This window comes from Notolepis coatsorum (assembly GCF_963971535.1).
Source record: "Notolepis coatsorum genome assembly, chromosome: 11".
Taxonomy (NCBI): Eukaryota; Metazoa; Chordata; class Actinopteri; order Aulopiformes; family Paralepididae; genus Notolepis; species Notolepis coatsorum.
The window spans coordinates 109,045,003-109,071,922 of NC_140175.1; the positions used below are offsets into that span (position 1 = coordinate 109,045,003).

At 42.4% G+C, this 26,920-nt stretch overlaps 1 protein-coding gene across 1 annotated transcript in view; it reads right to left on the minus strand.

Moving 5' to 3' along the window:
- Positions 1–14,219: 14,219 nt before the first annotated feature.
- Positions 14,220–26,920, minus strand: part of LOC311237239 (uncharacterized protein) — a gene marked incomplete at its 3' end in the record, with an annotated part of 40,265 nt that continues 27,564 nt past the window's right edge. The window contains exons 2-3 of the mRNA XM_084325046.1: positions 19,562–19,954; positions 14,220–14,236 (exon numbers count right to left, since the gene is read on the minus strand). Of these exons, the coding sequence (XP_084181172.1) occupies positions 14,220–14,236; positions 19,562–19,954 (410 nt within the window). The remainder of the gene's footprint in view (positions 14,237–19,561; positions 19,955–26,920) is intronic.

Here is a 26,920-nt window from a genome sequence, read left to right on the forward strand (position 1 = left end):
CAGTTCCATATTTGAGTTGCCTCCACTTGAGAACCTTAAGTCACAGTAACTGAACATATTTGAACTGCCTTAACTGAGAACTGTAAGTCACAGTAACTGAACATATTTGAGTTGACACCACTTGAGAACCTTAAGTCACAGTAACTGAATATATTTGCATTGCCTTAACTGAGAACTGTAAGTCACAGTAACTGAACATATTTGAGTTGACACCACTTTAGAACCTTAAGTCACAGTAACTGAACATATTTGAACTGCCTTAACTGAGAACTGTAAGTCACAGTAACTGAACATATTTGAGTTGACACCACTTGAGAACCTTAAGTCACAGTAACTGAACATATTTGAACTGCCTTAACTGAGAACTGTAAGTCACAGTAACTGAACATATTTGAGTTGACACCACTTGAGAACCTTAAGTCACAGTAACTGAATATATTTGCATTGCCTTAACTGAGAACTGTAAGTCACAGTAACTGAACATATTTGAGTTGACACCACTTGAGAACCTTAAGTCACAGTAACTGAACATATTTGAACTGCCTTAACTGAGAACTGTAAGTCACAGTAACTGAACATATTTGAGTTGACACCACTTGAGAACCTTAAGTCACAGTAACTGAATATATTTGAATTGCCTTAACTGAGAACTGTAAGTCACAGTAACTGAACATATTTGAGTTGACACCACTTGAGAACCTTAAGTCACAGTAACTGAATATATTTGAATTGCCTTAAAGGATAACTCCACTATTTTGGGAAATTAGCTTATTTAACATCTTCCCTGGAGTTAGACAAGAAGATGCATACCTTTTTTGTCTCTGTGCGTGCATTTTAGCTTTGGGAATAGATGCTCCGTTAGCATAGCTTAGCTTCATCACTGGAAGTGAGGCAGGACAGTAGCCTTACAGTGCCTTACAGTGTATTGCAAGGTCTGACATTGACCAAACTTGATATGCATGACCTTGGTGGGCTCTAGGTCAACTCCTGAAAAGGGGGTCAATGTCAGACCTTGCAATCAAAAGTTAGGGGCGCACTGAAATTATGGCAAGGGTTATTAGCCCCCTAACTTTTGATTGCAAAGTCTGACATTGACCCCCTTTTCAGGAGTTGACCTAGAGCCCACCAAGGTCATGCATATCAAGTTTGGTCAATGTCAGACCTTGCAATACACTGTAAGGCACTGTAAGGCTACTGTCCTGCCTCACTTCCAGTGATGAAGCTAAGCTATGCTAACGGAGCATCTATTCCCAAAGCTAAAATGCACGCACAGAGACAAAAAAGGTATGCATCTTCTTGTCTAACTCCAGGGAAGATGTTAAATAAGCTAATTTCCCAAAATAGTGGAGTTATCCTTTAACTGAGAACTGTAAGTCACAGTAACTGAACATATTTGAGTTGACTCCACTTGAGAACTGTAAGTCAGAGTAACTGACCATATTTGATTTGACTTAACTGAGAACCTTAAGTGACAGTAACAGACCATATTTGAGTTGCCTTAACTGAGAATTGTAAGTCTTAGCCAACTGAAAACATTTGAGTTTATCAATTTAAAAAAATTGAGGCCATGTATGGCCTAAATTTTTTTAAGTTCTGGAAACGTATTCGGGTTTACAGTGTACAAATAGTAGCTCCAGTTCTGCAGACCCCTCTCTGATTGGTTGAGCTCCATTACTGCAGCCCCCTCTCTGATTGGTTGAGCGAAGCCCCTCTCTGATTGGTTGAGCGTGCGCATGCGCATGAGCCGCGACAAGCTCCTCCAGAAACTCCGGAGGAAACTCTGTTAAGCTCCAGAGAGAGAGGCTGAAAACCCACAGTTCTTGCCCGACGGATGGGAGCGAATCCCGGATCAGAGGTTTCTGATGACTACCCCCAAAACATGGAGGTCACGAACGCAATTTATACGCATGGAAGTATTGATTACGCCATAACGAATCATTAAAAAAATATACCGTTAACTGGAATATGTTGTGTGTGCCTTTCTGAATATGATTTGGGAGGGTTATAATAGAAGAAAGACAGTGTAAACAATATAACATTATGTGAATAAACCGCGAAATAATAACTAATTCCTTGGTCAATAGAAGTCTCTGTGATACTTTCTGAATATGATTTGGGAGGGTTATAATAGAAGAAAGACAGTGTAAACAATATAACGTTATGTGAATAAACCGCGAAATAATAACTAATTCCTTGGTCAATAGAAGTCTCTGTGATACTTTCTGAATATGATTTGGGAGGGTTATAATAGAAGAAGTGTAAAGTTGTAAACAATATAACGTTACGTGAATAAACCGCGAAATAACCGCGAAATAACATAACATGTTATAAAACATTACAATGTACAGTTTCTGACAGCTGGCTGTGTTGTGAAATGTGCATAACGTTATGAATAAACCGTGAAGTCATGCGAAATAACGTTATAAACGCGAATCTGGTAGTACATTTATTTTTATCTTCTTGAGATGATCATTACATCCGCCTTTTACCGCATGACGAGCTAAACCAATCAGAGAGGGGCTTCGCTCAACCAATCAAAGAGGGGGCTGCAGAAATGGAGCTCAACCAATCAGAGAGGGGTCTGCAGAACTGGAGCTACTATTTGTATAGACGCGACCGGCGTAGAGCATCAGGAAGGAATAGAGTTTTAATTTCACATTTAGAAATGTCTCAAATAGAACAGATGGAGGCTCTTGTTAAAGAGCGACTAAAACAGCTGTTGAGGATATCATTCTAATATGATTAACGTTTATTAGGAGAAGGATTCCCGGTCAAAATGGCAGAGCGAGCGTCAACACAAGCTGCTGGATATCCTTCTGAAAGCCAAGATATAAAGTTACAAAGAGCAGGTTTGTGTTTTCATAATGTTTTGCAGATGATTTGACAGGTTATGTCTGAACGAAGCAGGTAACGCACAGCACCGTTCAATATCACAAACTAGCAGCGGGTGTTTTACTCACTATGTATCCTTTCTCCAAATATCAATAAAATAGGTTTGATTGATTGATTTGATATTAACAGATTGCAGAATGGGTACAATACAGTACGGCTCAATACACACAATTGTTAAGGGGATGCAGACCAGAGAAAGACTTTCGTCTTGTTTACATCAGGGTCCCCCATTTTCAACTCATCATAACATACATGACATACAGATAAACAGTATACTGTTACATCCAGACATTTATGACATACCAGATCTACAATTATACAGTACTGTTTATGATACAAAAATAGTCTAAAAAGAGAGTACATACATACATTTGAGGGGGAAGAAACTACATTGGAGGAGGTTGGGTATGGGGGTGGGGAACTGTACATTGGAGGTGGTTGGGGGGTGGGGGGGGGGCTGTACATTGGAGGTGGTTGGGGGGGGGGACTGTACATTGGAGGAGGTTGGGTATCTGGGGTGGGGGGTAGAAACTGTACATTGGAGGTGGGGGGGGGGGGACTGTACATTGGAGGTGGGGGGGGGACACTGTACATTGGAGGGGGCGGGGGGGAAACTGTACATTGGAGGAGGTTGGGTGTGGGGGGGGAACTGTACATTGGAGGGTTTACTGGATACATTAGAACTGTAGTGAAACACTAATCAAAACCCCATGTTTCTACCATGTACGCTTATAAAGTTATAAAGGGAATCTATGTGGAGCATTTGTGATAGCTTTACCATCAATAATGGTCGTGATAGTCACTGATGTAGGCTAGTTGGTGCATAGTATGAGTTGAGAGAAATACTGCACTTCAGCGTGTGGCGTCGGACTAGCAAAGATAATTCTTTTACAGTTTTCCTGTTCTTCAATTCTCTGTCCTTCCCTCCAGACCCCCCACAGCTCTCTGTCTGTAAAGAGGAGGTTCCCCCTGAGCAGCAGGAGAGGAGCCTCAGTCTGGACCAGGAGGACCCACAGCCCTCACAGATTAAAGAGGAACAGGAGGAAACCTGGAGCAGTCAGGAGGCAGAGCAGCTTCAAGGCCTGGAGGAGGCTGATACCAAAGACTCCATATTCACTATAAGCTGTGTGAGAAGCCTCCATGATCAACAGCAGGGTCAGTCCCCACATCTTAACCAGACTGTAGACCAGTGGAGGCTGCTGACCAAATTTTTTGGTGAAGCACAAATTATTATATTATATTATATATTAAATTATATTTTTAAAACATCCCCCACTGTGTGTCAGTGGTCAGTGGACACAGATGAAAACATATTAACATTAGGTGACAGCGCACCTGACCAGATGAAATCATATTAGGTGACAGCGCACCTGACCAGATGAAATCATATTAGGTGACAGCGCACCTGATCAGATCAAAACATTTTAGGTGACAGCACACCTGATCAGATCAAAACATTTTAGGTGACAGCGCACCTGACCAGATCAAAACATATTAGGTGAAGGTGACAAGGAAGCCACAGACTCATACCCCCCCGACACTCAATTAACCGCCTCGGACAGTCCTTCATACCAGTGGCCATCAGGCTCCACAACAGTGGGCAGCAACTGCTGCCAGACATCGACCTGGGACTTATAGGAACCCAAGGAGGACAACTTACACTACCTTAGGCATACTGCACCTTATGTGGATACTGTGATACTGTGAATAATGAATAATGTATATTTCAGTTAGTTAGATAGTAAATTATAACACTACCTTATGCATACTGCACCTTATGTGACACTGTGAAAATATATTTCAGTTAGTTAGATAGTAAATTATATTGACCTATTTGTTTACACTGCTTGTGTTGTTTTCACTACCTGTACCCCCCCCCTTCCCCCATGCTGCTATGATGCCTGAATTTCCCCAAGGGGATCAATAAAGGAATATCTTATCTTATCTTAAAAGGAAAGATGAAATTCCCTACCTGGGTTCCATCCTATAGAGGCAAATCATTCCTGTGACAAAATGGGATCCAATGTAATAAAACTAAGTCAACCAACGAACTAGATTCCTGTACCGGATCTCCTCTCTGGTAAACAAGAATACCTTGAAGACTCTAACAGGAGCACTCATTCAAGGGTACTACGACTATGCTTGCACCTCATGGTACCAAAGCACCTCAAAGGCACTAAAAACAAGATTACAAACATCACAAAACAAACTGGTCAGACTACTGCTTGACCTTACTCCTAAAACCCACCCCACCCCTGCCCACTTTGACAACCTAGGATGGCTTAGAGTAGACGACAGAGTACAGCAACTTGCAATGGGCCTGGTCTACAAGATACACTACACCACCAAGATACCCATGTGCATGTCGAAATACTTCCCAAAGGTCAGTGAATACCACGACCACAACACCAGAGGGAGTTCCACAAATCATGTTCAACCCAGATAAAATAATTTAAAAAGTAAAAAAATAAAATTTAATAAAAAAAAATAGTCATAACTTAGAAATGAGATTGCATAGGTCTATGAATCGATATCGCAATTCTGTTTTGATTAATTGCCCAGCCCTACAGTGTGTACAGTAAGTTAGCTTGGTGATTATCATTGTGATGTAGGCTAAGCTGGCTAGCTACTGTTAGCATACAAGCTTTTACAAACACTAGCCTACTTACTTTTTCATCCACAACGTTTTTTCTGATCCAGATGCATAAGTCCACTTCTTCATGTTGCTCAGTTGCTGGTTTATACTTCGGTCCTAATGTTGGCGCAAAGTTTAATTTAGCCTGACTTTACTTGTTATAGCTGTACAGCTTACTTCTACTAAACAACAACTAAACTACTTCCTTGCTCTTTCAAACAGTCAAAATGGGTCCATCTGCAGGGTCGGAGGTTAGGTTTAGCTCTGGCCAATCTCAAGTTTCTCAAGTTTCTTTATTAGTTGTCATACAGAAGTACAGAATACTTTTATACAAAATGCTTATTTCTGTTACATTTTGTATAAAAGTATTCTGTACTTCTGTATGACAACTAATAAAGAAACTTGAGAAACTTGAGATTGGCCAGAGCTAAACCTAACCTGCAGATGGACCCGTTTTGACTTTGCAATGCAGCAATCTCTGATTGGATTTGCAAGGCTGCCAATCATATTCAACCTCCATGTACTGTATTGGATGGCAAGGGCTGTCAATCATTCAATCCTCAATTCAATGGCAAGAGTTTAACTGCACAGACCGTGCTTAGACGAAGTTAATAGCCTATTTCGATTGGCTGTTATTTATTATTTATATAACATTGGGTCACACCTGTGAAGTTTTCTTCACGAATAATTACTGCAGTCATTACTGCAGTGCAGGCCTGCTCAGAGCTGTCAATTTTGGCCATTTTTTAAAAAGAAAAAATTCACTGGCATTTTTTTTACAGAGGAAAACTTTTATAATAAAAAAATATAAAATAATAATAATTAAAAAAATAATTTCTTTATATATATATAAATAAAATAAATGTATATATATATGTAAATTAATAATAATTATGAATTATGAGTGAATTTGTGTTTCACGTGTTGTCATAGAGAAACCTCCACTGCTGTAGACAACCACAAATATGAATGTTTATTAAAGGCTAGGCACATTTTATTCTGATTCAAAATTATGTGTGGGTAGTAGTTGTTTATTGCTGGGTTTGAGTAGGAGCTAGTAATTAGGTCTGAATTTGAAGTAAAACACAAGATACTTGTGCCCTAAAGATAAGGATAAGCACTCAATGAAGAAACCCAATCCCGGTGCCAAACATCTATGCTACATATATATATATGTGTGTGTGAGGGGGGGTATGATTAGGGTTGGTTACCGAACAAGGTGCTTACAGTATAAGGGTACCGATTCACGTTAGATCAATCAATGCCACATTTCATGCGGCATGCTCCAGGGTCCATTTCATGTATGCACGAGGAGACATAATAATGATAATCTAGCGTTGATTTCAGCAAGATTCGATAATCAGGTGAGAAATGACAATGTGATAACTGGATTCCACTAAAACGCTATTTTCACGTCTTTTTCCTGGAATTACTCAGAAGCACCCAAACTATATTCATATTCAAAACGGTATAAAACGGAAATGTATGGATGAAAAAATTATCTGTTTTTTGCACGTTGACTGGAAGCAACTCACTGACAATCAACAGTGTTATTAGCAGTGTTGCAATGCTCATATCAACACTGGTTGCACGCACGCTAATGACGCCACGTGCACGCGCACTCCCAAGCGTGTGCTCCCGCGCATGCGCATAAATGTTCCCTCGCATAAGGACAGACTAAAAACAGTGCCTAATTGCCTCTACGAATGGAATGTAACACCTGACGACCGGCGCTATTGATATGCAAAGTAGCCAGGTGGGTACTGCGAGTTGGCGCATCAGTCGAGTGCAGCGCATTCCTGTGTGCACATCCGTGCGTGTGCGTGCACACGCTTCTGCTCACAAAACTTTGGTTGCACGGAGTGCAACCTCGTCCCATGAGCAACGCATCACTGGTTATTAGACCCATAGCTATAATATAAAATATAGGTTTAGCTCTACAAACAAGGTGAGCGTTTACATGGGGTTATTACATGGCGTTTTAACATTCGCCAAAATGCTTGATTGTGATTGGTCATTGTGATTACTAGCAATTGTTGTAAAGTATGAATTCAAATAATTTGCCACTGCAACCTTGTCAGAAATAACTTTGCCATTGATGTTTAAACACTGTAGTTGGGTGGTCAGCCCAATATAATAAAATATTAAAAGAATTATAATTGTGCTTTGGGCACCAGACAGGCTAAGCCTGTCAACAAGTGAAATAAGCTAAATAAAGCTTACTGTCCAATACACGTTAACTCTAGCAACCTCCACCTCAAAAGATGTGCTTGTGATAAGGGTTTGAATAAGAGGCGGGCAAACAGTAGTTAGTGAAATTATATATTGTATTCGATAATACACAAAAACAAGTGCAAACCAGATACATAGAACATAAGTGCAAAATGGCAATAAGTAAAACAATACCAACAGTCCAAATTGTGTGTGCTCAGTGAGTGTCTGTGTGGGGGGGTAGCAGGCTGGGGTAGGCTGAAGTGGTGGCGGAGGAGAGCGTGGAGATTTGTAGGGGCAAGCTGGGAGAACAGGGACACTGGAGATCTTGAGTAATTTAAAACAAGGTGCTCAAGTCTGGGATAGTTGGGGGTTTGAAGAGACAGTTCAGTGAATAAGTGAACTTGCCAGCACTGGTGTCCTCTCTTTACAGGTGATACAAAGATCTCTGATCGGCCATGTTGTGTGCCACACATGAGTCCGTCACCATTTCCTCCAAATCGACTTGCTCTTTGCCTTCTTAACTTGCGTTTTCGTCTCCGTATTTCCCTTGCTCTCACTTCACTCCTCTCTCTTGCTCTGCTTCCTTGCTCTGCTCCACCTTCCTGAGTTTTTTTTGTTGTCTCTATTTGCCATGATCTTGGCACTAAAGAAAGATTTCTTGGGTGACATAACCATCCTTTTTATTTAATTTCTAACCTTCTTGTAATGCTCAAAACTGGTCTCATCCATTGTTTTCCTGAACTCCATAAATAATGAATTATTCACCTTGATAGATTTAAGAATTTCATCATTTATCCATGGCTCTGTTCTATGTTTTATGTTCTATGTATGTCAGAAACCAGAATTAGGTCAATAACAGTTTGCGTAGTGGAACAGACCCTAGTGGGCTCCTGAATAAGCTGTCAAACATTCGACAAAAATTCATGAATGATTCTAACCGGAATTGTCCTTCCTTAACATGTCCGTATTAAAATCTCCCATGACAATAACTTCTGATTCCATAAAGTCATGACATTTGGTACATACCTCCTCAATCAATTCATACAATTTTGCTTCATTGTCAGTCATACCTGCCTGACTGTCTGAAAGTGTGGCTTACCACAGAGTGAAGTGGAATGTTGAGTTTTTACAGGTACTATCACTATCACTATTACTATCTCTCACTCGCCATCATTATCACTATCACTCACTCACTCACTATCATTATAACTCACTATCACTATCATTAACCTCTATCACTATCACTCACTATCAGTATCATTCATTATCATTATCACTATTAATATCATTATCACTCACTATCACTCACTATCACTATCACTCACTATCAGTATCACTCTATCACTCAATCACTATCATTATCACTCTATCACTCACTCACTCACTATCATTATCACTCTATCACTCACTCACTATCACTATCACTCACTCACTATCATTATCACTCTATCACTCACTCACTATCATTATCACTCTATCACTCACTCACTCACTATCATTATCACTCAATCACTCACTATCACTCACTCACTATCATTATCACTCTATCACTCACTATCACTATCAATCACTCACTATCATTATCACTCAATCACTCACTATCACTCTCACTCACTCACTATCATTATCACTCTATCACTCACTCACTATCACTATCACTCACTATCATTATAACTCTATCACTCACTCACTATCATTATCACTCTATCACTCACTCACTATCACTATCAATCACTCACTATCACTCTCACTCACTCACTATCATTATCACTCTATCACTCACTCACTCACTATCATTATCACTCAATCACTCACTATCAATCACTCTCACTCACTCACTATCATTATCACTCTATCAATCACTCACTATCACTCACTCAAATAAAAAGGAATTGGGTAATGCAGTGACACTCCTCTCCACTCCCATGTTATATGTGATGCTGCATAAAGGAGACACAGAGCTTGAAGCTGGGTAAAGAAGACACAGAGCTTGAAGCTGGGTAAAGAAGACACAGAGCTTGAAGCTGGGTAAAGAAGACACACAGAGCTTGAAGCTGGGTAAAGAAGACACAGAGAGCTTGAAGCTGGGTAAAGAAGACACAGAGCTTGAAGCTGGGTAAAGAAGACACAGAGCTTGAAGCTGGGTAAAGAAGACACAGAGCTTGAAGCTGGGTAAAGAAGACACAGAGCTTGAAGCTGGGTAAAGAAGACACAGAGCATGAAGCTGGGTAAAGAAGACACAGAGCTTGAAGCTGGGTAAAGAAGACACAGAGCTTGAAGCTGGGTAAAGAAGACACAGAGCTTGAAGCTGGGTAAAGAAGACACAGAGCTTGAAGCTGGGTAAAGAAGACAGAGCTTGAAGCTGGGTAAAGAAGACACAGAGCTTGAAGCTGGGTAAAGAAGACACAGAGCGTGAAGCTGGGTAAAGAAGACACAGAGCTTGAAGCTGGGTAAAGAAGACACAGAGCTTGAAGCTGGGTAAAGAAGACACAGAGCTTGAAGCTGGGTAAAGAAGACACACAGAGCTTGAAGCTGGGTAAAGAAGACACAGAGCTTGAAGCTGGGTAAAGAAGACAGAGCTTGAAGCTGGGTAAAGAAGACACAGAGCTTGAAGCTGGGTAAAGAAGACACAGAGCTTGAAGCTGGGTAAAGAAGACACACAGAGCTTGAAGCTGGGTAAAGAAGACACAGAGCTTGAAGCTGGGTAAAGAAGACACACAGAGCTTGAAGCTGGGTAAAGAAGACACAGAGAGCGTGAAGCTGGGTAAAGAAGACACAGAGAGCTTGAAGCTGGGTAAAGAAGACAGAGCTTGAAGCTGGGTAAAGAAGACACAGAGCTTGAAGCTGGGTAAAGAAGAAGATACAGAGGCGTGATCTAATTTCTATAACACACTCTGTCGTGTGATGTAATGCTTTTATACAATGGCCGAATTCATCCAACATTATTGCTATACAATAAACACACATTAATTGAAGATTTATTGACAAAACCATCCGCAGAAAAAGTAGTAAAAAAAAAAGAGAAGAGAAGTTGCCTCTGTGTGGAAGCAGCTTGGAGGTGCGCTGTTTCAAGGCAAGAATGCAGTGAGCGTGGGTTATTGGTTTGATTGATTGCAAATTGTATTAATGTCCGCCTTGTTTCGAACTGGTTAAGAACTTCATTCTTAGATGCTTCTATAGAAAGTAGGTTAAAAAAAAAACTACTTTCTATAGAAGCAGCTGGGAGGTGCGCTGTATTAAGTGAGCGTGGGTTATTGAATTGATTGATTGAAATTTTTATTAATGTCTGCCTTGTTTCAAACTGGTTAGGCTTAGGCCCTCTTTCGAAGTCGGTTATGCTTAGAGTTTATCTTTAGAGCAGGGCGATAGACCACCAGCCCTGATTCCAAACTCTAAGCATAACCGACTTCGAAAGAGGGCGACTTCGAAAGAGGACCTAAGCCTAACCAGTTTGAAACAAGGCGGACATTAATAAAATGTTCAATCAATCAATTCAATAACCCACGCTCACTTAAAACAGCGCACCTCCCAGCTGCTTCTATAGAAAGTAGGTTCAAAAAATATATATTGCCTCCTATAGGGAGGCAACTTCTCTTTCTTTCTTTTTTGAACCTACTTTCTATAGAAGCATCTAAGAATGAAGTTCTTAACAGTTCTTAACCAGTTCGAAACAATAATAAAATAATAAAATGTTCAATCAATCAATCAATCAATCAATCCAATAACCCACGCTCACTTACAACAGCGCACCTCGCGTGAGCGTGTTTTATTGGTTTGATTGATTGATTGCTTGAAAATCTTATTCACAGTGAAATGAGTGTCCTTTTGACGAATGGCATCTAACGACAGACTTCCCGCGATTTATATTTTGTTCCACAATATATAAAATAACCACGTCTAACTTGACTGTTTCAGCCAATCAGAATCAAGAAATTTGCATGCCATTGTATAAACTGGCTCGATTGGCAGAGTCAGCAGGAGGGAAGCCGGTGGGTGGGTCTGGGTCGTTGTGGACAGCGACTCCTACAGTTCGGTCGGGGCGCCTGCACAGCGAGGGAAGGATCTGGGAGAGGTAGTGTGACCTTCCACATGTTACACTCTCTCAGTGAGAGTCCGCTGCCAGGTGAAAAGTTCAAGTTCAAGTTTCTTTATTAGTTGTCATACAGAAGTACAGAATACTTTTATACAAAATGCTTCTTTCTGTTACGCTCCAGAGACTGTGCTAGACAAAATAGATAAGTATAAAATAAGTATAGCAAGTATAAAATAGAAGTCAAGTACGTGGACAAAAGTGTTCAGTATATACATATGTACAATGCAGAGTAGAAGTAACTGAGTTACAATACAATATGCTATACAGTGCAAAGCAGAAATGGGATGAGGTACAATTTAGGTACAATTTACAGTAAGGTGTAATGAGGTATGGGTTGTAGTGCAAATTATTTACCAATAAATATAAAGTGTGTTTAGGTGTTCTAAAGTGGGTGCTGCAGTGAATTGTTTGTTTAAAGTGAGTGTGTGCGTGTGGATGCGTGTGCTGTGCGTGCATTTGATGGTTGTTACATAGTGTTATTGTCATTTAGCATTCTGATGGCCTGAGGATAGAAGCTCCTTCTGAGTCTCTCTGTGCTTGCCATGAGACTCCGGTATCGCTTGCCTGACCACAGCAGTTCAAAGAGGCAGTTGTTTGGGTGGCTGGAGTCTTTGATTATTCTCTTCGCCTTGCCCATGCACCGCTTGTTGTAAATGCCTTGGAGAGTGGGAAGGCCCCCTCCAATTGTGCGCTCGGCTGAACGGGCCACTCTCTGTAGTCTGCTACAGTCTTGTGCGGTGCTATTCCCAAACCAGGAGGTGATATTGCCAGTCAGGATGCTCTCTATTGTGCATGAGTAGAAGTTCTTGAGGATCTTCTGACTCACGTTGAACTCCCACTTTGAATGCCACACCCGAGATTTCTCAGGTTTACCCCCTGCGGGTTGAATGCCCACGCCCGAGAATATTCGTTTTATTCGTTTTTTTTATTTTTATTAGCGATCTGAAATCATATTGCATCAAGCGACTCTACCGTTGGAGATCCAGCCACCCCAGGCGCTCAGATGTGGAAAAAAGCACCCCCTATCGTCTCCCAGATGGTAATTCACCCTTTTGGATTGAACTCAATGAAAATGGATGGGGGAAAAAAACCTGCACTCCACATTTTACTTCTCACTCATGCAGCCGGGGTCTACCAGCTTCAGGCTGGACTCTCGGAGCCCGCAGAGAATATGTGTTTTACTGTATACACGGTGGTACACTAAAAGGAGCGATTTCCATCTGATCTCAGGTAAGGAATCTATGTTATCAGTCTAAGGATGATCAGACCCGTTTTCACGGATATAAGCGTTTATGTGATTATGTGATTTCACTGTTTGACTGTGCACACCGTCAGGAAATAGGAGAAGCGATTTTCAACGCGCGCCACGAGCATGCATAAGTACACATATACTATTGATAATCTACCGTTTATTTTAAAACTATTCATAAATAGGCCGAAAATGACAACGTTCTAGAATATACCAGGAAAAGGCGATTATCAGGGAATCTCTTATTTTTTCAGTGAAACAGAGTGCTTTTCAGAATGGTAGGAAACGGAAATGAACCGATAAAAAAACAATCTGCCATGACAATGTTGACTGGAAAATGAGTCTTTGATAAGCGACGGGCAGATTAGACACATAGCCATAATTTAAAACATAGATTAGGCGATATTAATGCTAACATTGAAGTGGATCTGGGCATTCAAGGGACTAATAATGAATTAAGCTGTGGCAGTGAAAGTGTTAAGCGCCTAAGGAAGTAGAGGCGTTGTCGTGCCTTCTTGATAACACTGTCAATGTGTGTGGTCCATGTCAAATCCTCGGATATGTGGACTCCGAGGTACTTAAAACTGTTCACTCTCTCAACCGGTGCCCCGTCGATGCTGAGGGGGCTGTAGTCCCTGACCCCCGACCTCCTAAAGTCCACAATCATCTCCTTTGTTTTGCTGACGTTCAGGGAGAGGCGTTCAAAAGAAGTGGTGGGCTGGCTACACATGTGTCAGAAGAAGCATGTGATAGTCTCCGCCCTCCCAGACCGACGGTAGGGGGTAGAGTGCGCAATGACCAGGAAGGGGATTGGGAATTGGCATAACGACTAACATTGGGAGGGGAGAAAAGGGGGGGAAATATAATTTAAAAAAATAATAATTTTGCTTTCTCAGTTATAGTAGACAGCAGCAGCAGATAGCGTGGCCGAGCGGTCTAAGGCGCTGGATTAAGGCTCCAGTCTCTTCGGGGGCGTGCTTTCGAATCCCACCGCTGTCAAGGGAGTTTTTCCTGACACAGACCAAGAAGTGAGACGGCCCTGGAGAAATATGCAAACCTGAGAGCTCCACAATGAACACAGTGATGTGAAATAGGACTCTCAGTTGATTGACATACAACTTTGCAATCATTTAGGTCTACTGAGGAGTACAATCTGGAGGAAAATGACATAGCATAGGAGGAGAGATTTAGGATTCAACTTCGCTTTCTCAGTTATAGCAGACAGCAGCAGATAGCGCTTGGCATTGCACTTTGTTTAAATTATTTATTTTGATCTGATGTGTGGGTTGAAGTTAAGTGGGGGCAGGGGAGAAGTTGCTATTGCTGGCCACACGTTAGACCCAATTCTACCTTTAAGGTGAGAATGAGAGGAACACTATGTTTAGTGGTGAGAATGAGAGGAACACTATGATCAGTGATGAGAATGAGAGGAACACTATGATCACTGGTGAGAATGAGATAAATAATATGATCAGTGATGAGAATGAGAGGAATAATAAGGCCAGTGATGAGAAAGAGATACATAATATGATCAGTGGTCAGAATGAGAGGAATAGTGCATCCCATCTCACATTTTGTCTGGTGATTTCCTGCACACACTTTCATTTCAGATGTACAACCAGCCAGATGCGCTCGTTTTTTTTTATAGAATATAATCATATTGTGCTGCTTTGCGCCCGCAGCTGGGGTGAAGGGATGGACAGGATGCCACTCAGTTGTCAAAAGCTTAAAAAAATTCTCCAACAGGTTACAAACCTTGAAACAAAACACACATTCAGTCAATAACCACCACAACACTACTATCATTCTGAAAACAAATGGCTTACTCTCACATCCACTCACCAGTTCCCCCTCGTATCCCTTCTCTGGCTGCTGTCAAATTCCCCGCAACTTCCTGTTTACAACTTTCACTGACACCACGTGACGTATCTCGGCCAATTACAGCCCACTCCCCGCTAAGTCCCCGGATCACACGTGAATTATAAATACATCTCCATTCACAAAAACGCACAGCATAAAGCGCCTCCATACATCCGAAATGAAAACATAATTATAATCATAGCTCAACTACCACTAATTCACATTCACAAACGCACAGCATAAAAAACAACACTTAACATTAACTTATTTACAACACACAGAACTAAAGTGCACCTAAACTCCACCACCCCATAGAAAGCTAAACAAGTACAATGGTTATGCGATTTAAATGCGATTAATTAATTACAAATCCTGTAATTAGGGCGGTTAGGTGGCCGAGCGGAGATTGCGTTCGTCACCAACCTGGGAGCTGTGAGCTGGATTCGCCTGTTCGAATCCAGCTCACAGCTCCGGGGTTGTCACCAGCTTGGCTGGCCGTTCACACTAATACAATTGGCTGTATTAGAGGGTGGGAGAAGCTGGCGGGGTGGGTCCGGGTCGTTGTAAACAGCGACTCCTACAGTTCGGTCGGGGCGCCGCCTGCTAAGCGTGGATAGGACCTGAGTGGGATAGTGTGATCCTCCCACACGCTACGCCCTCTCAGTGAGAATCCGCGCTGCCAGGTGAAAAGAAGCGGTGATTGGCTGGACGTGTGTCAGAGGAAGCACGTGGTAGCCTCCACTCTCCCAGATGATCTGACTGTGGGGGGTAAGTGCGCAGCGACCAGGAAGGGATTGGGAATTGGCATACGACTAACATTGGGATGGGAGAAAATCGGAGGAAAAAAATCCTGTAATTAATTAGACACTTTTTATCGCCTGACAGCACTAATTATACTTATTATATAATACGTAATATTACACCATGCTCCAAAGTACCAGTACAACTTTAAGGTCAAACGTGAAGGTACAACTTACAAATTTGCCAAAAGATTAAAAAAAACAAGGATATTCAATTATTCATCTTGTGTTTTAGGCAACAAGGATGCTGCCAGCTTGACAATTTAGTTTTTCAACTTCCTATGAGCTTGTGACACTCTGTAAACCTTTTATGAAAAATACCTAGCCTCATTATTTCTTTACAAATATATTTTTTTAAAGGATAATGAGCTGACTAAACAAGTTTGTGCTTATGGGTGGTTATTCATTTGTTTTGGAAATATCCAAATTAGCTAGCATCTTATTTTTTTATCCTCTTTTTCTCCGCCTGATTTTCTATTTTTTCTCCCCATCGCAATTTAGTCATATGCCAATTCCCCCCCTCCCCTACCTGGTTGTTGTGCGCATGATCCTCCTACTGGTCGGTACAAGGGAACCCTGAAGTCCACCACATGCTTCCTCCGACACATGTGGAGACAGCTAGTGGCTCTTTTTTTCACCTGGCAGCGAGGACTCTCATTGGTGAAGCGTAACACGTGGGAGGTCACGCTGCCTTCATCAAGTCCTGCCTTTCGCTGAGCAGGCGCCCAGACCTGTCCACAACGCCAGATTACCACCCACGACTTCCCTCCCCCTAACTCAGCCAAACGAGTTAGTATGACGACCGGCCCAAGCCGCAGGGCAATGCTGACTCCGGGAGTCAAGAGCGCAGCCTCTTGCATTGGTGACGAGCGCAATCTCCGCTATTAGCTAGCATCTTTGTCACTAAGTTCAGCTACAGGAAATAAAGACAACTGAAGAAGTGGGCGGGGCTTATACGGTACAGTGCTTCATATCAAAGAGAAATTAGTACTTGGCAGTAAAGAATTAATGAATCCGATTTGAAACTGGACTTATTTATTGCTGATAACACTGTGGTTTTGTAGTAAAATCATTTAATGCAAGTACATCTTCTCTAACTAAATATGTAACATAACAATACACCAATAACATCAAAGATTATACAATGAAGAATACACATGAATCTTGAATAACATTCAAACAACAACGATTCAAACCACAACAACACAAATATAATCATACAAGGCTCATGTTCTGACTCAGTTTAGGGAACTGGACTCCTTTCAAAAACCTCTGGAACCTGGGTTAGGGTTAGGGTTAACCCTCTGGAACCTGGGTTAGAGTTAGGGTTAACCCTCTGGAACCTAGGAAAGGCGCTGGTCATTCTTGTAGTTCTGGGTCGGCCATTTCAAGAGATGCCAACTGTTGACATTGAACATTCACATCATCAGCTTGTAAAACAACAACTCTGTGGCTACAATTGGTGTCTAGCTACTGTTTCTTCTACGGTCTCTCAACTACATGTTGATGTTGGGATTTACCAGGAGTAAATATAAATATAATAAAACCTCTGTAATGTGTAACTTCTGATCTACCCCATTAGAGCAATTCTTTAAATAGACATTACACACTCTATGGTCTCTCTCCAGTATGAGTCTTCATGTGCGCCTTTAAGTTTGAGGAGTGAGTAAACCCTTTCCCACAAACACTGCAGCTGTATGGTCTCTCTCCAGTATGAGTCCTCATGTGCTTCTTTAAGTCTGAGACTTGAATAAACCCTTTCCCACAAACACTGCAGCTGTGTGGTCTCTCTCCAGTATGAGTCCTCATGTGCTTCTTTAAGTCTGAGACTTGAATAAACCCTTTCCCACAAACACTGCAGCTGTATGGTCTCTCTCCAGTATGAGTCATCATGTGCACCTTTAAGGTTGAGGAGCGAGTAAACCATTTCCCACAAACACTGCAGCTGTATGGTCTCTCTCCAGTATGAGTCTTCATGTGCTTCTTTAAGTCTGAGACTTGAATAAACCCTTTCCCACAAACACTGCAGCTGTATGGTCTCTCTCCAGTATGAGTCATCATGTGCTCCTTTAAGGTTGAGGAGCGAGTAAACCCTTTCCCACAAACACTGCAGCTGTATGGTCTCTCTCCAGTATGAGTCTTCATGTGCTTCTTTAAGTCTGAGACTTGAATAAACCCTTTCCCACAAACACTGCAGCTGTGTGGTCTCTCTCCAGTATGAGTCCTCATGTGCTCCTTTAAGGTTGAGGAGCGAGTAAACCCTTTCCCACAAACACTACAGCTGTGTGGTCTCTCTCCAGTATGAGTCCTCATGTGCTCCTTTAAGTTTGAGGCTTGAACAAACCCTTTCCCACAAACACTGCAGCTGTGTGGTCTCTCTCCAGTATGAGTCTGCATGTGCTTCTTTAAGGTTGTGGTTTGAGTAAACCCTTTCCCACAAACACTGCAGATGTATGGTCTCTCTCCAGTATGAGTCCTCATGTGCTTAGAAAGATTATAATTGTATGTGAATCTTTTACCACAGTCAATACAGCCATGTGGTTTCTCTCCTGTGTGGAGTCTCATGTGCCTAGAAAGATGGCAATTGGATGTGAATCCTTTGTGGCAAATACTGCAAATGTTTTCTTTGGTTTTGTGGGAATTCAAGTGATCCACCAAACTCTCTGTGGACTCAACATGTTTTCCACACACACCACAGACACATGGTGCATCTTCAGCATGTGTTTCCACATGTTTCATAAAGCTGGAATAATAGGTGAAAGTCTTTCCACACACTTTACAGCAAGCAGCATCCCTACTGGCTGATTTCAGATGGGATGACTCCATGGATCTATTGCCTTTAGAACTGATACCAGAACTCTGTCTTTTCACTCTCCGTGGTTTTGTTGTTTTTAAACCTGACTGCGGTCCTCCACTCTCCATCCTATCCTCATCCCCGTCAGTGTCTCCACACTCAGCTACAGAGCGGTCTGAAGAGAGGGACTGACGGTCACTGCTTGGTTCTGATGCTCCACAGTCCTCTCCATCAGCTCCTGTTTCCATCTGTTCAGTGGAGGTGCTGGGTAGAGACTCCCCCTCTCTGCTTCCTACAGTCTGGTTAAGATGTGGGGACTGACCCTCCTGTTGATCATGGAGGCTTCTCACAGGAACAGCACAACATATCTTGCCCGTTTTGCTCCATGTTTTTTGTTTCTTGTTTGATATTAGCATCTTTAAACCTGACTGAGGTTCTCCACTCCAATCATCACTGTCATCAGTCTCAGAACAGTCTGAAGAGAGAAGCTGGCCATCTCTAGTTGGTTCTAAATCACCAGCTGGATCTAAGTTACTGGCTGGTTCTGATACTCCACAGTCCTCTCCACCAGGTTCTGTTTTCATCTGTCCAGTTGAGGTGCTGGGTAAAGAGGAAGCTTCTCTGTTTTTCTCCCTCTGGGTTTGAAGAGGCTGGAAGGACAGAGCGTTCTCTTGACCATCTTCACATTTCACTGGGTCTACTGTGATCTTGGAGAGATCAGCTTCTTCCAGCCCTTGATGTAGTTCATCTTTAATCTGTAGGAGCTCTGGGTCCTGGGTTTGGCTGAGCTGTGAGGACAGAGTATTCTCTCCATCATGTTCATATTTCACAGGGTGTAAGGTCATCTTGGAGCCATCAGACTCCTCTAGATCTTGAAATAGTTCCTCCTGTTCCTCTTTAATCTGTAGGAGCTCTGGCTCCTGGGTTTGGTTGAACCATGAGGACTGAGGTTTCTCTTCATCATCTTCACTCTTCACAGAGACAGGATTGTATGTCAACATGATGATATCAGCCTCCTGCAGACCTTGGAGCTGCTCTCCCTCCTGACTGCTCCAGAGTTCCTCCTGTTCCTCTTTAATCTGTAGGAGCTCTGGCTCCTGGGTTTGGTTGAACCATGAGGACTGTGGTTTCTCTTCATCATCTTCACTCTTCACAGAGACAGGATTGTATGTCAACTTGATGATATCAGCCTCCTGCAGACCTTGGAGCTGCTCTCCCTCCTGACTGCTCCAGAGTTCCTCCTGTTCCTCTTTAAGCTGTGAGGGCTCTGGGTCCTCCTGGTCCAGACTGAGGCTCCTCTCCTGCTGCTCAGGGGGAACCTCCTTACAGACTGACAGCTGTGAGGGCTCTGGGTCCTCCTGGTCCAGACTGAGGCTCCTCTCCTGCTGCTCCTTACAGACTGACAGCTGTGGGGGGTCTGGAGGGAAGAACAGAGAACACAGACTTCTTAACAACACAAGCTTAGAATTAGCAGACAAATCAACCTGAACTTGCATCATAGAAAGATGTTAGCAGTGTTGGTCAAACATAATCCAGTCAGGAAAACGGATTTGCTCAAAAATGTAATCTAAATGGCCCTGAGTGGTTATCCTTGGTTTCTCTTCAAAATATAGAAGATGTTTGGTCAACATGAAGATCAACTTAATATTGTAAGCAGCGCTGAGCACCGACAACCAGAGCTGGGGACTCGAGACTTACCAATCTTTAAAAAACATTCTCACGCCTCTCCTACTCATTTAAACTGGCCCATGTTTCAGCCCATTTTGTTTCTAAAGTCTATCATCTAATGAATTACTAACAAGAAGGATAAATAGCCTAAATATGAAATGTGTGGCTGTTTTGCAAAAGGATGAATCATCAAACCTTTATTTATTCTCGAAAAGACAATTGAGGTCATCCTCATTTTCAACATCGTCGAGTAGGGAGGTAACGATGCATCGATCCTATTGTGACGATTCAACTGCATCGATTTGAAAATGTTAGAATCGATAATTAATTATATATTTTTTAAATACAAATCTTTTTTTTTTGTGTGTGTATTGTTTTTATTGACCTATAGTCCATTCATGCTGAGTGAATCAGTTCCCCCAGCCACATTTGTGTATTCAAATTTTTTTGGGGAATTAACTGATAGAAAATTTATCTAATCGAATCGTGGTCAAATGAAAAGATTTCATGATGCATTGAAACTAGGGGTGGGACAATACATCGATCCAGATCGATATATCGATCTATTATCAATAATCAAATAGGATCGACGCAACGTAAAAAGATCGATTCATATTGCGATACTCTTATTTTGAAAATCCCCGCGAGTCATATCCGCCGGCGCCCAGTATTGTGAAACTCCGTGTAGAAATTACAGCAGTGTTTGCGTCTGCTGTAAAGCACTACAGAGCGTCTATTTTGCGAGCCGATATAAGTCTGTGCAGTTTTTTCCCCGCAACGGGTCAAATGCATATAACAGGCGTTGCATCGTCGCCATTCCTTTATGCCAACGTCGCGTTAAATATCTAAATGAACGTCGCGTTGGCTGCTAAAAGCTAAGCAGCTAACCGTGAGAGAGAACAGGAGAGTGGAAAGGGGACTTGGAAGGAGGAGGGGTGGGGGCTGTGGGGGACTGTGTGTGTGTGTGTGTGTGTGTCTGTGTGTGTGTTAAAGCTCAATATATAAAAACAAAAGTGAACAGGAGGTCTATTTGTATTAAAAACAATAGATTGTTTTTCATTTAAATGTCTGGAAGAGCTCAAAAATAAATACATCAATTGATATTTCCGTAGCCTTTTTTTAGTTGATCTAAATGTGACTGATTGTGTTAAATGGGCACATAATATCGCCTCATATCGATCGCAGACACCTGAATTGAATCGTATCGTATCGTATCGTGGCAGACTTTGTGATATCGGCAAATATCGTATCGTTGTCCAAAGAATCGATATCGTATCGTATCGTGATGAAACTGATGATTCCCACCCCTAATTGAAACGTTGCCTGAAGAATCGTAATCGAATTTAATCGTAACCCTATTGTCGAGACTTTACAGACATTTCAATGCAGATTTCTACAATATAACAATAAATTTGAATAACCATCTATATAGTTATAGAATGAGGAGCGGATACCACCCTGGTTCCCGTAACGTAGTTCTCCATGTCCGATAGTTAAACTGACATGACCATCGTGTCCACCTTCAAAATACACTTACGGCGGTATCCACAAAGAATGGATTGCACGCTGCTAATTGCACCCTTACTTACAATTCATTATGAATTGAAAATGGGGGACCCTGATGTAAACAAGACGAAAGTCTTTCTCTGGTCTGCATCCCCTTAACAATTGTGTGTATTGAGCTGTACTGTATTGTACCCATTCTGCAATCTGTTAATAAAATGTTCAATCAATCAATCACCTGCATGGGGCCACATTGGCCTTACAGTTAGTACAATTACTCAGTACAATTAAAGTAAAGTACAATTAAGTACTGAGTAAATATTATAGTAGTAGTAATTTCAAACAGCAGAAAGCCACAGTTATGTGCTTTTCTGTGCAAGTACAAGCAATTTGCAGTAGATGTGTACTGAGATGCAGTGGCATGAATGTATATTTTACAGAGCTTTAAAAGGCTCCATAGTAGACAGTACATATCGGCATCAATCAGAAATATTTTACCTATAATTATGTCATTTTACAAACGTTCTTTACCACAAGGTCCAAGTCAAGCTATAGGAAATGTGTTGAAAAGGGTCAAGAGTGCACGGCATCTCAATTAGAACATCTGTTCTAGGAAGCTGCACCATAGTATGCCAGAGAACCTGACGTGATGTTAGGCCATTATGTTTGGTACCGCAAAGCCTTATTTGGAGTGCCTTTGATTTCTTTAGAGTGCCAGGGGTGATTGTAAACTTGGTGAAAGCATATTTCCAAGATATTCTAATGAGTTCTAGTACTACAGATGTTACAGAGGCAGAGACTAGAGATAAGCATTATGGCAGGGTGTACTATTTCCCCACTAGCATTCACAATGGAAGTAATAATTAGAGCCTCAAGATGGGTGGTAGGTGGGGAGAGATGGCATGGCGGGCTGCGCCTCCCACCAATTAGGGCTAAATTAATTAACTTAAATTTTTCATTTGTGTGGAGGCCCCTCGTCACTAGAGGCCTTTTGGAGGCCCCTCGTCACAAGAGGCCCCAAATTATTATTATTATTTTTTTTTACTTTTATTTAAAAAGAATTTGGAGGCCCCTCGTCACTCGAGGCCTTTTGGAGGCCCCTCGTCACTAGAGGCACCAACATTTTTTATTTTTTTTTACTTTATTTAATTTTTTTGGCCCCTCGTCACTAAAATATTTGTTTATTTTTTCGGCCCCTCGTCACTAGAGGCCCCACATTTTATTTTTAATTTTTTTTCTTATTTTGGAGATCGATGTCATACTGTGACACTGAAATTAAAACATATTTCATCAACTAAAATATTTAGTCAACAAAAATATTTCATCAACTAAAATATACAGTATGTCACACCCTGCCGTCTGTTTTCTCCTCTTCATAAGAGTTTGAGGTTTTCCGTTTGAGGTAAAAACAGCAATAAAAAAAAATCTCCACATCCCAGCCCTGTGAATACTTTTACCAACGGATTTCCAGTTCCACGTTCGCGTTCTGCGCTCTGGCGCCACTGACGTTTCTGGTAGCGCCAATCATGTGACGCCTCTTTCTTTCACCGGTTAAGCTTAGGCACTCTTTCGAAGTTGGTTAAGGTTAGAGTTTGTCTTAGAGCAGGGCGATAGAACACCAGCCCTGATTCCATACTCTAACCTTAACCAACTTCGAAAGAGTCGCCTAAGAAACGTCAGTGGCCAATCAGATCGCAGAACGCGAACTGGAAATCCGTTGGTAAAAGAATAGACGCAGCCCCGACACGAATGAGGCAGATTGGGATCATTATTCATGACAGACAGCAGAGACCCGCCGGTGCTGATAGCGGATATCATCGAGCTCCCCCTAGTGACTAGGGGCCTCCACTACACACTAGTAAAAAAAAATTTAAGAAATACGAAAAAAAATATATATATAATCAGATCCTCATCCAGCGTTTACTTTCACAGCATCTATAGTGACTACTAGTATCATCTCATCTCTTCTCTATCTATTTTTATAAAAAAATGTGTATTGCAAATAAAAATATGATTGATTGTTTGATAATGAGGGGTGAGAGACGTTGAGTCTACGTGACACTGACGTCCAGGTCCAGGGGTCACTGTCAGGTCAGGTGACCACTGACCGTGAGAATTGCACTTGCAAGTTGATCAAGTAGGCTAAGACTCGAGTAGTACTGTATGATCATATGAGACAAAAAAAACATGGATAAAAAAGTTTAACGGTGGGAAAGCGGAGCTGCTAAGTTAAAATCTAAACAGGAAAGGGACAGAAGGAGCGCGTTACTTCGGCAAAGCATACCGACTATCTCTACTTTTTTCACCCCGTCAGGTAAGGAGGAGGATAGCCCCCTGGCTAGCACTAGTAGTAGCAGCAACGTTAAAGAGGCTGAGCCAGGCGCCGCGGGCAGAGAGAACGAGAATGCTAACGTTATTATTATTGATGCTAGCGACAGAGAAGAGGCAGCGGCAGCCTCTAGTTCAGCCGGCCCACCACCACCAGTGGCTGCCACCTGTTCGTATACGCCCGCCGCATCTCCACAGCCCAGCCCCAACACCAACACCAATGACTCTGAGGCAGACCGCGATGATGACAGCCCGCCGCCGGCGGTGCTTGAACATGAAAAGAAGGAGGATTGGTTGGACAATGTTACGGATCCAGCTTTTTTTTTAAGTGACATAAAAACGCCACTGTGCGTGTATGTGTGTGGGGGGGGGGGGGGGGGCTCCACAAGAATCTGGCCCGGGGGCCTCTGAATTCTTAATCTGGCCTTGTAAATATGCGATCGGTGATCGGTGATAATGCTTTATTTTCGCCGATCGTCAAAACCGATCTCACTCGCTGAGTTCTGTCTCAGACACCGGGAGCTGCACACAGTGGTGCGGCGTCTGCTCCTCCTCCAGCCCCTCCCGCATGCATGTAAACACTAGTCTAGTCTAGTCTAGTGGGACGGGACCTCTGTGAGATAACGTTAGCTACCGTTACAAAATGACCCAGTCAACTATTCACTTTTAGTTTAATACATGATGAGGCATTGTCTAACCGAACGGTATCTAGCCGGCTAGCTACTGATAGCTCCTGATATCAACAAATGCTCCAGCAATAGTCTAGTACTAGTGTATGATACATCCATTAGCTCACGTTAGCTTAGCTCACTGTTCAAAACGAAATGTCCCATTCAACTAAATAGTTCACTGAGGCGTTGTCTTAACGTTATATATACAGATAGCTCCTGATATCAATGTCTTATAACACTCATTCGATGCGTATTCGAGCCACGGCTTGCATCGCAGTCACAAACGGGGATAGCTGAATGAGTAGGGTATATCTGCAGAGCCTAGGGTATATCTGCAGAGCCGCAGATATACCCTGCTGAGGGCATACATACTGAATGTGATTTGATCAAAGCAGAGTATACACACAGACCGTGGAGATAGCGAGCATTTTGACTTGTTGCGTGGTGGCGATGTCTCGCAGATAATACAACTACAAGTATAATTATATAATATATATATTTTATAAAAAAATAAATAAAATTATATAAAATACGTTTTCTTTTTTATAAAAAATTATCGATATCAAATCAAATCAAATCAAATTTATTTATAGGGCCCGACAACACACGTTAATGTCCCCATGGGCCGTACAGGTCTTCTTTAAACAGGTCAAGAAGACAACATAACAATAAGTCAAGAACAGAACAAGAACACCATAGGGTCCAAACATTTTTTAGATGAATGCAAATAAATGAAAGAATGCAAGCACTCCCAGACATACCCCACGCGAAGGTAAGGAAAAACTCACTAAAACCTAACAATAGGGAAAAAAGCTCCACAGGCAGTGTGGAGGAGAGAAACCTTAGAAGGGCCGTTCAAGGGGGGATCTCCCTTCTTAGATGTTGGTGATAGTAGTGTTGCAGACGGACAGTTGGTAAGCATGCACTCATGTGTGTGGTGAAACACAGATGAGTGCATGCAATAGCAACTGTACATTTTGAAAAATTAAAGATAGAGCTAATAGCGATAGCAACTGAACATTTTGAAAGATTAAAGATAGAGTTGATAGCGGATCTATTTGAGGCACAGGGGCGGCGCAGAGAGGGTCACGTCCTCCCCGTCTTAGTCACGGGACATTCAACACTCCGGTCGTTGCTCAGGGACAGCCGGAGACAGGGAGATAGGGGGTGGCGCAGAGAGGGTCGCGAATTCCCCGACATCATCGCGGGACATCCGGCACTCCGGTCACCACTACGAGACCTCCGGAGACAGGGGGGCACGCAGAGGGGGTAGCAATCTCCCGGCCTTCGTCACGGGACGTCCAACACTCCGGACAACACTCCAGGACAGCAAGTCATAGGAAGACAGGGAGACGGGACAGCTCATGAGATTGTAGTAGGCGGACATAGCAATAGATACAAGTGGTAGGCATATATGTGAATGGAGTAGATATATGAAGTAAGCGTATTATGTGAATAGAATAGAAGTACTTAACCCAGCAATGAAACCGCGTTGACTGTTAATCTGTTAACAGTCTGTTAATCAGTTGACAGGACCACGGACAGACGGCGGAGAATAACTGATCCAAGGCCTCGGAGGTGCATGTAGAGCAGTCACTACAAGCTTGGCCAAGACCCCGAGGCATCCATCACCTTGGTCAGCGCCAGGAGACGGGTACTCAGAGAGAAGGGGGAGGGAGGGGGGGGGGGGGGGGGAGGGGGGGGAGAGGGGGGGGGGGGGAAGAGTTAGAGAGTTCCCATGTTTGTGGTACTGCAAAGGAGCAGACATGTAGTACCCTGTAGTGCCATGTAGTACCCCGTAGTGCCATGTAATACCCTATAGTACCCCATAGTGCCATGTAGTACCCCGTAGTATCCTGTAGTACCCTGTAGTGCCATGTAGTACCCTGTGGTGCCTTGTGGTACCATGTAGTACCCCGTAGTGCCATGTAGTTCCATGTAGTGCCATGTAGAGCTATGTAAGCCATGTAGTACCCTGTAATGCCATGCAGTACCATGTAGTACTCTGTGGTACCATGTAGTACCCTGTACCATAACTAAACTACACAGATTAATCTAAAGGTCAGTCCCCGACCAGGTGAGATCAAGGTAGGTTGAAGGAGAGAGAGAAAAGATGAGTCTTAAGCAGGGATTTAAAAGCTTCGACAGAGCAGGCGCCCCTGATGACGGCAGGTAATTTGTTCCACAGGTAGGGAGCGCGGTAGACAAAGGAT